The following is a 12,034-nucleotide window of genomic DNA, read 5'->3' on the forward strand; positions in this document are numbered from 1 at the left end:
AGTAACTGTGTCAATAAGCCTCCAGTCTTGTCGGTATCTTTAGAAATCATGTCCTCAATTTTATGGTCCTTGGGGCGTAATTAAATTAAGCTAATTACGGTCTCTAATTGCTAGTTTTTATGATTGCATCTGAAATTGTTAGGCGAAAGTAACCTGCATGCCAACTTTCAGATCTATAGAGCAATCAGAAGTGGGCTAATTTTCGATGTCAATTTTAACAACAAACAAACAAACGCGAAGCTGAGTTAAGAAAAACGTGTTAAAAATGTACATCTGTAGGCTACCTGAAAAATGTACATCAGTAGACTACCTGAAAAATGTACATCAGTAGACTACCTGAAACATGTACATCTGTAGGCTACCTGAATAATGTACATCAGTAGGCTACCTGAAAAATGTACATCAGTAGACTACCTGACAAATGTACATCAGTAGACTACCTGAAAAATGTACATCTGTAGACTACCTGAAAAATGTACATCAGTAGACTACCTGAAAAATGTACATCAGTAGACTACCTGAAAAATGTACATCAGTAGACTACCTGAAAAATGTACATCAGTAGACTACCTGAAAAATGTACATCATTAGACTACCTGAAAAATGTACATCAGTAGACTACCTGAAAAATGTACATCTGAAATCTTCATTATCTTTTCCCGTTTGTACCCAAGACACATGTGGCAGATGAATCTGTTTCAGAGACCTTGGCACATTAAGGAATAGTGTGGTCAGAACTATGCCCAGCTGCCTTTGCTTTCCCTAACATGAGTTAGGTACCCATTGAAGCTGGGTGGACTCAGTGACATTCTACTGACTTAAACACAGATTCAAACTTGAGACTTTTGGGTTTACAGCCTAGCTCTCTACCCCTAGGCCACACCATCCCCTTCTGAAATGTTAATACTGTGTAAAAGCCTGGTTCTTTAGATACTTTTGGTTTCTTTACAGAGATGGAAAAATTTTAACAGATGAAGACATTCAACTATTTGTGTCTATATGTCTAACCTGTCTCAAATATGACTGCATAAACCCTGACACTGGTCAGTTCCCTTCAATCCACTACTCCATTTTCTTGTCCATCATAAACCCACTCAACAGATGGGTAAGTCTTTCAATTAACAGTTGTTGTCTTGTTATGTTGTTTGTGCTTTTAATTCTAGGCTAAAAGTAACATTTTGTAGACAAAATACAATCTATATTACAGATAGCATTAGTCAATGAATGACTACTAATTAGCTCATCAAGGTCTTATTTAGTTATTTTCAATAGCAAAGAGTCTGTATATGATTTGGAGTTTAAATAACACGAAGTTTCTTCTTTAGACCTAGCAATCCATTGGGCAGGTGAAGTAGATTTCATGTTTCTTGACCTTTGCTAATGAAGGGATGGTATGGTCAGCTATACACCCAGCTGCTTTTACTTTCCCCAATGTAAGTCAGTTACCCATCTGAGCTGGGTGGGCTCAAAGATGTCCTACAGTCAGAAGTTCAAACTGAGATCCTAACTCAAGACCCAGCCAAATGCTTTTCCATTTGACCATGCTGTCCCACTTTAAATCACTTGCTAAAAGTTTATTAAATTTTTTTTGCTTCAGCTTCAAGCCTTAAATAAAATGAATCTTGCTGCTGATTTGGTGCCAAAAATAATTGAACTCCTAGATGTCGATGATAGTAATTCTGTTAGTATTTCTGCCTCACACTTGAACTATTTTGGGATGGTTCCATCAGGTCACAAAGCTGTCGCCCCTTACCTAGATAAATTAATTGAGGCATATCTTGAGAAGGAAAATACACAACTTTTACGTAAGTTATCAGTCTCATTTTCAGTTTTAGTAAGTTTACTATTTTTAAACAAGTTATCTATTTAGAAAAGTATTAGAGCATGCATGCACGAATCCTTAATGTTTTTCTATTTTATTAATGAATGAATGATTTTTTTTTCTAGAGGCAGTAAATGAAATATATCCCACCAACCCTAAAGCACTGAGAAATTATTTCCCACAAATAATGGAACACTATGAGGAAAGTGGAGATCCAACGGTGCAGATGTATATTCCAATGCTTTTACAGAAAGTGTCTAAGAAACAAGCAGAGGTAATACAATTTTTCATTTCTGTAGGCTGATCTATTTATTTAACTTGAAACACTAACTTTTGGCACCTATGGTGTATGATTTGTAGTGTACTTTATCACTTTGGGCAAATCAATTTGTTGTACTATTTTGTAACTGAAATTAGAAAAAAATAGAGCCAACAAGTTTTCCATTTTAAAAAAAAATTGAGGTTTGCATTGGTTTGAAACTTTGAAAATGATTGTAATCAAATTGATTTGTACAATTTTAAAATAAAACATTTAGTTAGTTAAATACGCCACAATAATCTCAAACTTTTCATGACAGCTTTTCACAGACCATCACATTGAAGTTCTAATAGAAAAAGCACAGGAAAATATCAACTCACAAGTACAAATTCTAATGATTATTCAAGAATTGTGCAAAAGGCGCCCAGAGAGCCTGCTGAAACAAATTGATGTTTTTATGGATAAAACATTGTGGAATTCTATGGTGAACTATTTTATAACAGATATACTGACAACCCTGGCTTTCTTCAACAAAGTAAGAAAGGACATATTTACATTTTAGAATGTAGTTTGATTTTAAAACTATTTTTACACTTAACCTTTTTTAATTATGAAACACCAATGCTTTTATAATGGTCGTGCATGTGACTGATAAGGGGCCATCCATAAATGACGTCACACGTTTTTTTGACAATTTTTACCCCCATCCCCTTCGTCACACATTGTCAAAGCCAGACCCCCCGCTAATGACGTCATATCTCAGCTTACAACCCCTCTTGAAATTGCAGTTGAATTTTTCATAAAACATCGATATTTTTCCAAACTCTTGTCTGAACTCTGTCAACATAAAGTATTTTAATCAATTCCTGTTACAATTGATTAAAACAGTTTTCTAAAACGCGAACTAACAGCTAAAACTCGTTTTCTAACATTTCTTTTTTTTTAGAATGCAAAAGTGTGAACTCACATCATCTGAACCCTCCCCCCCCCCTCATCACACACCGTCACAAAATTACAGACCCCCCTCCCCCCTACGTGTGTGATTTCATTTATGGACGACCCCTAACCCAAAAGTCTTGTTGGATCCCTGGCGCGAGTCCCTAGGATGTCCCTTAATCCCACCCAGCTCTGATAGGTACCTGGCATTGTGCTCACCACACTATCCCTTCATATGACATTGTTCACCTCCCTCCATGGACTTTAAGGTGGTTTGAAATGATGCTTTACTAGTGCCTTTTATGGTGGTCTACTTAGGCCTCTGCTAATTGAACAAAATGCCACTTCACAAACGTTGAGCTTTTAAATCTTTAAAACAGGATGTTGCATCAAAAGTGCTGGATGATCTGTTTCTGACACTCAAAGGGACAACAGAAAAAACTGTTCAATTGACAACAACCAATGCCATAAGAATGATTGGATTTAAATACCCAGATTTGTTGAAACCTAAAAGATCAGTGTTAGAAGCTATTTCTTTTGTAGATCCAGATGTCTTGAATTTGAAGAAATTAGTTTTGGACATGATTGATGGAAAAACGTAAGTGTATGTTATTAGTCTTTGCTTTGGTCTCTTCTACTTTCTGTTTATGTTAAATATTGAATAACAACAAAGTTTTACAATTATAAGCCTATTTAAGTTTTCTTTTTATAAGAATGTAAGAGCATCGACATTTTTTTTATATTAATAATTACACTGAAGGATGAATTTGTTCACTGAGGGCGGAGAAGATATTGGTGTCCCCTTCACTCAACACTGTCAATATAATAACAGTCATAATTTTAGTTGTAAAACTAAATTATAAGACTTCCCACTTGCATAAACTGCACCTTTGGACTAGGAATCAGACACATTTTCTTTCATTATTTTTCCTTTCTTGTTTTGTAGTCAACACAAGCCTTTTGAAATGTTCACTGCAATTATTTAAGGAGCTCTGTGCTACTGCACAGTTTGTGCTTGCAAAATGCTGATTTTCCTAGTGTGTGTCTTCTTACTTTAAATACTTTTTTTTGCCATACATTTTAAAAAATAATAATTTAATTACACTACAAGAGTTTGTTTTGCTTTAGCTCTGATGAAATAGTAAAACAAATGAAGAAACAAGAAGAAGAATTGAACAATCTGATTGGAAGAGTTGATGACACAGAGGAATCCCTGGCTGAAGTAAAAGGGGAAGTTGAGAAACAAGGGGCCCAGATAAATAATGTGCAGAATGAGGTCAAGGAGCAAGGTCAAAGGTTAGACAAAGTTGAGACTACTGTGGAGGAAACTGTTGCAAAAGTTGAAGAGATTGACCAAAAGGTAAGTAAAAGTCTAAAAAGTTTAAAATACAATTTAAAAAAATGCTTATTGAATTTATAGACAACTTCAGTAATAGGCCTATTATATTAGGCATTGAGTAACCGAAACAAATATTTAAATAAACTTTATAAAAAAATATTGTATTCATTTTGTCTTTCTAATCCAGTACAATCAAATTAATTTTTTTTACATTGATTTACATTTTATTACTTACTTCGCAGACACTTAGCCATGCCCCTTACTGGTCGAGAGATATATCAAAACTTTTGAACCCAACTTCAGAGCATGATTGGTGTCTGCTGAGCAAAAGATTACAGTACAGCAATGATGACATCAGAGGTTGGGCACAACAGGCAGATCCTTGTATGGCTATGTTGAATGAATGGTAAGCTTTTAGATAAGACTAGTTTAGATTTTAACCAGTTAAATAGAAAATAGACTGAATATTTTGCTAATATATTAATTGATTCCAACCAATTAAAAAGAAATTGCATGTATTTTACAATACTTAATTTTATTAGCATGATCAGAGAACATGCACTGAATATCTTTTTTTTTAAAAATCAAGGTACGCAACTCATAAAACAAGTGAAGCAACTCTTTCCATACTAAATATTTTGCTAATATATTAATTGATTCCAACCAATTAAAAAGAAATTGCATGTATTTTACAATACTTAATTTTATTTACATGATCAGAGAACATGCACTGAATATCTTTTTTTTTTTTAAAATAAAGGTATGCAACTCATAAAACAAGTGAAGCAACTCTTTCCATACTGACACAGTTGCAAGAAATGGACAGAATGGATGCTGCAATTATTGTGGAAAATGCCATGAAAAATGCTGGTAAGGTTTAAATATTTAAAGTTGATTTAATACTTTTAAAATTATGTTTAATCTTAAAACTTTGTATGTAATGTTGGTAGGTATTGTGTAGGTCTTGTAATTTTATATGTTATGTTATCTTATATTGTAATGAATTCTTAAAAGTTTTTTTCATTACATCACAGAGGCTGTTGTAGAAGACGAAGCCTTTGAATATGCCTCTCCTCCACCAATATTTATAAGCTACCAGTGGGGCCATCAGAATGAAGTGAAACTTCTAAAGCAACATTTGGAAATGGCTGGATATGAGTGCTGGCTGGACGTTGGTCAAATGGGGGGTGGGGACAAACTGTTTGAGAAAATTGACACAGGGATCAGAGCAGCTAAAGTGGTCATTAGTTGTGTCACAACAAAGTATGCCAAGTCTCCCAACTGCAACAGAGAGGTCAGTTTTTAAACGAATATTTCTAACACAATTAAATTGATATTTAAAAATAATCTACCTGAGAAAAAAGTTTCAATTTCCAATTTTTTAAATTATAGAAATATAACTCACATTTATTCAAAAACCTTGTCTCTACTTTACATATTAATGTTTAGATACATGCTGAAGTCTGTTTAACAATAATTTTTTAAAAATGATAACTTTTGTAGAAAATCCAAATTATTTAACTTTTTAGCGCAATTTCCATTCTGGAGAATTGCGTTTATTAACTCGTCTTTTCTGGGAATGGATGAATAGATGGATGGATGTGTGTCCACAGCTTTAAGTCGTATCTCCTCCTCAACGAAGCAATATCGAGGACTAGTTCCAAAAGCAAATATGTTAAGCAAGTAATCAGGATGAACAAAGGCCAAAAAAATTCCGGGTTTCTTTCATGGATATCCCGGAAAAGCCAAAAAACCTCGAAAAAATGCAGTTTTTGGCCCATATCTCGGCAACCATACCACTTAGCGACTTGAAACATGTACCAATCGATTCCTGCCATAATGTAGAACAATATTGCCGAAGAAAGTTTTCAAAAATATCCTTTTGTTCGGTCACAAAATTTTTTTTGAATTAATTAAAATTTGGACCGAATTAGTAGGCATTTTATCCAACCACACCACATGCGTCATCACGTTCAATAGCTGCGCCATCACGTTCAATGGCTGCGACATCACGTTCGGTAGCTAGGCGCTCAATGGTTTTTAGTCATGTTACTCTATTGTAAATAAAACATGTAAAATACTGAAAAAAAAATTAATAAAAAATGTTTTAATAACTAACCAATGGTTTTACTAACCCTGCTCTTGATTTACGCTACGACAGAGCTATTTTTAGATAACATAAGGAAATCGCGCTAAAATTGTCTCTAGACTTTTTTTTAATTACTTGTTTTCTTTCATGTTCACAATTAATTAGGCCATCATATCATTTATCAGGATCATCAGTATATTTCCTAACTATTGCCCTTAAATTCCAGGTAAATTTGTCAGTGAGTCTAAACAAACCTATAATACCTTTACTACTGGAACAATGTCCCTGGCCACCCCCTGGCTCAATGGGGCCAATTTTCAGTGAGTATCTGTTCATCCGATTCTTTCAACGTAAAGGGGAGGAACTGGAGGATCAAAGGTTTTGGCCCAAAGACAAATTTCAAGAGTTGCTCATGCAGTTTAATGTGCTGGGTCTACCTCCAGATGAGGAGAAGGTGCAACCAGGTAGATTTATTGAATTTTAAAATGTTCTAATTTTAGTTATTCTTTAATCTCTTTTTTTTCAAGAGACAATTTTTTTAATGAATTAAAATAAGATACAGTTAAGTACTCTTACAATAATTAACTTACAATTAAAAAATGATGTGAAAAATATGGCAAATTGGATCTGGAAAAGATTGATAATTTTAAAATGTTTGCAGTGTACAGAAACTGGTGGATGCCGGTTGTTGAAGAAATTAAAATTGACAAAAGTAAAACACAAAATGGAGGCCAAGCATCCGAAACAATTCAAACAGAATTAGATAAAAAGGTGAGACTTAACTTATTCAGTTATTAGAAACCATGAGTGCTTAAAGATTTTCAGAATGTAAGAATATATTTTGTAATGCTATACTGTATGATGATTTTTTTTTCTTAGGCATCAGATTCGCCAGATGTTTTCATCTCGTACCAATGGGGCAAACAGAAAAACATCATCAAACTTTATGAACGCCTGACCTCTCTTGGCTTCAGCTGTTGGCTGGACATCAAACAAATGGGGGGAGGCGACTCCCTCTTTGACAAAATTGACAGAGGTATTCGTGGCTGTAAGGTCGTCTTGTCATGTGTGACACAAAAGTATGCCCTCTCTGCCAACTGCAGACGTGAGGTCAGCTTGACCGATGCACTGAAGAAACCGCTGGTACCTTTACTGATGGAGCAGATGACCTGGCCACCAGCTGGACCTATGAGTATGGTCATGACACAGCTTTTGTACATCAACTTTGCTAAGGTAAGCTCATGACACAGCTTTTGTACATCAGCTTTGCTAAGGTAAGGTCATGACACCGCTTTTGTACATCAACATTTTTACGACAAGATTCTCAAGACTTCTTAATTTCTAATTCTATTAAATAATTTATCAGTGTCTTCCAAACTATTTTTAAAATACACCAAAATATTCAGTCAATGGCAAATGAAAATTAAAAAAAAATTAAAATATAATAACCATGAGAAAGGTGGTATCTTGTTTAATTTGTATTTGGATGATTTTTTCATAAAAAAAAACATCTGATGAAACTAGATTTCATTTGACTTTTAAGACTAGCCTACTTTTCTTTGACTCCACCAGTAATTTCTATAAAGTGTCACCAATTTCTAGCTTTTTAGTCAAATGAGTTAGAAAAGCATTATTAGAAAATTGTTGAAAAAAAACTATTTAATTACAGTTTTTATTTATTATGTTTTCTTTTAGGATGAATCTGTCCAAATGACTTGGGACGGTCCCAAATTTGATGAACTTCTAAGCAAGATACATGAACATGTTCCAGTTAAATATATAAACCAAAGCTCAGATGCCACTAATCAACACTCAACCCTAGAACCAAGCAAGCAAACAACATCAACTAGACCTTTATCTAAAGAAAAAACAAGCCCAACCGTAAACCCTTCTAAACCCCAATCTTTGGACACAGCAACTAACAAACCACTAACCAAGCCTTCTTCTTTGAGCCCTATAAAACCCTCCTCAAAACCAGTGCAGCCAGTAGGTAATAATACTTCAACACAAAAGATTTCCTTGAGTAAAACACCCCCATTAACATCCCCACCCCAAACCACTCAAACCCAACCTTCAGTGAAACCCCCTCCACAAACCAGCCCAGTTAAAAAACTGCCACTTACAAAAGTACCTCCAGTAAGGAAGATTTCTCCTGCTACCACTAAACCCCCTGCTCCTGCTGACAGTAGTTTACCCACACCCTCATCTAAACCGTTGCTCAAACCTATTTCATCTGAACCTTTGAAAACCTCTCCAGCCAGCCAGAACAAAAACTCTACAACAAAACCAGAGCCTCCAAAACAAACAGGAAACAAACCAACGGTAAAACCAGCTCCTAATTCTCAGACACGAAGGCCTTCAAAATTACCCCCCTTAGAACAATCAAGTGAGGCAACTCCAGCCCCTTCTCAAAATGCAACACAAAAATCATCTGTCTCAAAGCCCCCACCATCACAATACAAAAAACTATCGAAATAGTTGTTCTAAAATTAGGCTTATTTATTTTAAATTTTGTGTTAGTCATGAGACAAATAATTGTGAAATACTTTATGTCAATTTTATTTTAGATACTTTCTTTTCTGTTTGCATATATTTATTTATAATTATTTATTTCAAATAAACTTTTAAAAAAAATCTAAAAAGAAAAGTTTGTTTTACAATTTTACAATTAACAATTTTTTATTTTTAAAATATGAGAACTACGATTAAGTTGAATGGGGATCCCTTATGGAATAGAGTGTTGTAATTGGAAAAAAAAATTCCTGTAAGAAACAAACATTATAGCTAGTGTCTGTTTTCATTGCTAAAAATTTGTTATGTTTTTGTATCAAATGTATTCTGTAAATACATTTTAGATATATAAAAGATAGCAGTAGAATTGTGTGTCAGATGACTGTAGGATGGTGTGGCAGATAACAGGATGGTGTGGAAGATAACAGTAGGATGGTGTGGCAGATAACAGTGGGATGGTGTAGCAGATAACAGGATGGTGTGGCAGATAACATTAGGATGTTGTGGCAGATAACAGAAGGATGGTGTGGCAGATAACAGGATGGTGTGGCAGATAACACTAGGGTGGTGTGGCAGATAACAGAAGGATGGTGTGGCAGATAACAGGATGGTGTGGCAGATAACTGGATGGTGTGGCAGATAACATTAGGGTGGTGTGGCAGATAAAAGTAGGATGGTGTGGCCGATAACAGTAGGATGGTGTGGCAGATAACAGTAGGATGGTGTGGCAGATAACAGTAGGATGGTGTGGCAGATAACTGTAGAATGATGTGGCAGATAACAGTAGGATGGTGTGGCAGATATCAGTAGGGTGGTGTGGCAGATAACAGTAGGATGGTGTGGCAGATAACAGAATAGTGTGACAGATAACAGGATGATGTGGCAGATAACAGTAGGATGGTGTGGCAGATAACAGTAGGATGGTGTGGCAGATAACTGTAGAATGATGTGGCAGATAACAGTAGGATGGTGTGGCAGATAACTGGATGGTGTGGCAGATAACAGTAAGATGGTGTGGCAGATAACAGTAGGATGGTGTGGCAGATAACAGTAGGATGGTGTGGCAGATAACTGGATGGTGTGGCAGATAACAGTAGGATGGTGTGGCAGATAACTGGATGGTGTGGCAGATAACAGTAGGATGGTGTGGCAGATAACAGTAGGACGGTATGGCAGATAACAGTAGGATGGTGTGGCAGATAACATTAGGATGGTGTGGCAGATAACAGTAGGATGGTGTGGCAGATAACTGTAGGATGGTGTGGAAGATAACTGTAGGATGGTGTGGCAGATAACAGTAGGATGGTGTGGCAGATAACTGTAGGATGGTGTGGCAGATAACAGTAGGATGGTGTGGCAGATAACAGTAGGATGGTGTGGCAGATAACAGTAGGATGGTGTGGCAGATAACTGTAGGATGGTGTGGAAGATAACAGTAGGATGGTGTGGCAGATAACAGCAGGATGGTGTGGCAGATAACAGCAGGATGGTGTGGCAGATAACTGTAGGATGGTGTGGCAGATAACAGTAGGATGGTGTGGCAGATATCAGTAGGGTGGTGTGGCAGATAACAGTAGGATGGTGTGGCAGATAACAGTAGGATGGTGTGGCAGATAACAGTAGGATGGTGTGGCAGATAACTGGATGGTGTGGCAGATAACAGTAGAATGGTGTGGCAGATAACAGCAGGATGGTGTGGCAGATAACAGCAGGATGGTGTGGCAGATAACAGTAGGGTGGTGTGGCAGATAACAGTAGGATGGTGTGGCAGATAACTGGATGGTGTGGCAGATAACTGGATGGTGTGGCAGATAACAGTAGGATGGTGTGGCAGATAACAGTAGGATGGTGTGGCAGATAACTGGATGGTGTGGCAGATAACAGTAGAATGGTGTGGCAGATAACAGCAGGATGGTGTGGCAGATAACAGGATGGTGTGACAGATAACAGTAGGATGGTGTGGCAGATAACAGTAGGATGGTGTGGCAGATAACAGTAGGATGGTGTGGCAGATAACAGTAGGATGGTGTGGCAGATAACAGTAGTATGGTGTGGCAGCTAACATTAGGATGGTGTGACAGATAACAGTAGGATGGTGTGACAGATAACAGTAGGATGGTGTGGCAGATAACAGTAGGATGGTGTGGCAGATAACACTAGGGTGGTGTGGCAGATAACAGAAGGATGGTGTGGCAGATAACAGGATGGTGTGGCAGATAACTGGATGGTGTGGCAGATAACATTAGGGTGGTGTGGCAGATAAAAGTAGGATGGTGTGGCCGATAACAGTAGGATGGTGTGGCAGATAACAGTAGGATGGTGTGGCAGATAACTGGATGGTGTGGCAGATAACAGTAAGATGGTGTGGCAGATAACAGTAGGATGGTGTGGCAGATAACAGTAGGATGGTGTGGCAGATAACTGGATGGTGTGGCAGATAACAGTAGGATGGTGTGGCAGATAACTGGATGGTGTGGCAGATAACAGTAGGATGGTGTGGCAGATAACAGTAGGATGGTGTGGCAGATTACAGTAGGATGGTGTGGCAGATAACAGTAGGATGGTGTGGCAGATAACATTAGGATGGTGTTGCAGATATCTGTAGGATGGTGTTACAGATAACAGTAAGATGGTGTGGTAAATAACAGGATGGTGTGGCAGATATCAGTAGGATGGTGTGGCAGATAACAGTAGAATGGTGTAGCAGATAACAGTAGGATGGTGTGGCAGATAACAGTAGGATGGTGTGGCAGATAACAGTAGGATGGTGTGGCAGATAACAGTAGAATGGTGTGGCAGATAACTTCTGGCAATATGCATGGCTGAAAAATATCCACTCCTTTTGCAACCCTTTCCGGAGGGAGTATGGTGTACGTGATACAAAAACCGGGCGTTCTAGGGGGAGATTGGTGTCTATGTTATCGGAGTCCCGGCGTTCCAGATGAAGCAGAGTATACGTGATCTAAATCCGTGAGAATCTAAAGAGCCGCAACAGAGGAGGTTTGGATCACAATCTCGCTTTTATTTTTCTCCGGGGTGAAGGGGAGAGGGGGTGGGGGACTATTGCATAAAACAAAC

The 12,034-nt window shown here is 37.2% G+C and overlaps 1 protein-coding gene across 1 annotated transcript in view; it reads left to right on the forward strand.

Moving 5' to 3' along the window:
• The window catches only part of LOC131934876 (uncharacterized), a 32,236-nt gene extending 23,209 nt beyond the window's left edge, over window positions 1-9,027 (forward strand). Inside the window, exons 13-25 of the mRNA XM_059291025.1 lie at window positions 952-1,105; window positions 1,598-1,805; window positions 1,948-2,096; window positions 2,401-2,616; window positions 3,398-3,615; window positions 4,146-4,377; window positions 4,599-4,762; window positions 5,117-5,226; window positions 5,391-5,650; window positions 6,672-6,909; window positions 7,107-7,216; window positions 7,325-7,678; window positions 8,141-9,027. Of these exons, the coding sequence (XP_059147008.1) occupies window positions 952-1,105; window positions 1,598-1,805; window positions 1,948-2,096; window positions 2,401-2,616; window positions 3,398-3,615; window positions 4,146-4,377; window positions 4,599-4,762; window positions 5,117-5,226; window positions 5,391-5,650; window positions 6,672-6,909; window positions 7,107-7,216; window positions 7,325-7,678; window positions 8,141-8,923 (3,196 nt within the window). The 3' untranslated portion in view covers window positions 8,924-9,027. The remainder of the gene's footprint in view (window positions 1-951; window positions 1,106-1,597; window positions 1,806-1,947; window positions 2,097-2,400; window positions 2,617-3,397; window positions 3,616-4,145; window positions 4,378-4,598; window positions 4,763-5,116; window positions 5,227-5,390; window positions 5,651-6,671; window positions 6,910-7,106; window positions 7,217-7,324; window positions 7,679-8,140) is intronic.
• Window positions 9,028-12,034: the final 3,007 nt, after the last annotated feature.

Source organism: Physella acuta, unplaced genomic scaffold (assembly GCF_028476545.2).
Source record: "Physella acuta isolate Inbredline_101_S28 unplaced genomic scaffold, ASM2847654v3 ptg000119l, whole genome shotgun sequence".
NCBI classification, from domain to species: domain Eukaryota; kingdom Metazoa; phylum Mollusca; class Gastropoda; family Physidae; genus Physella; species Physella acuta.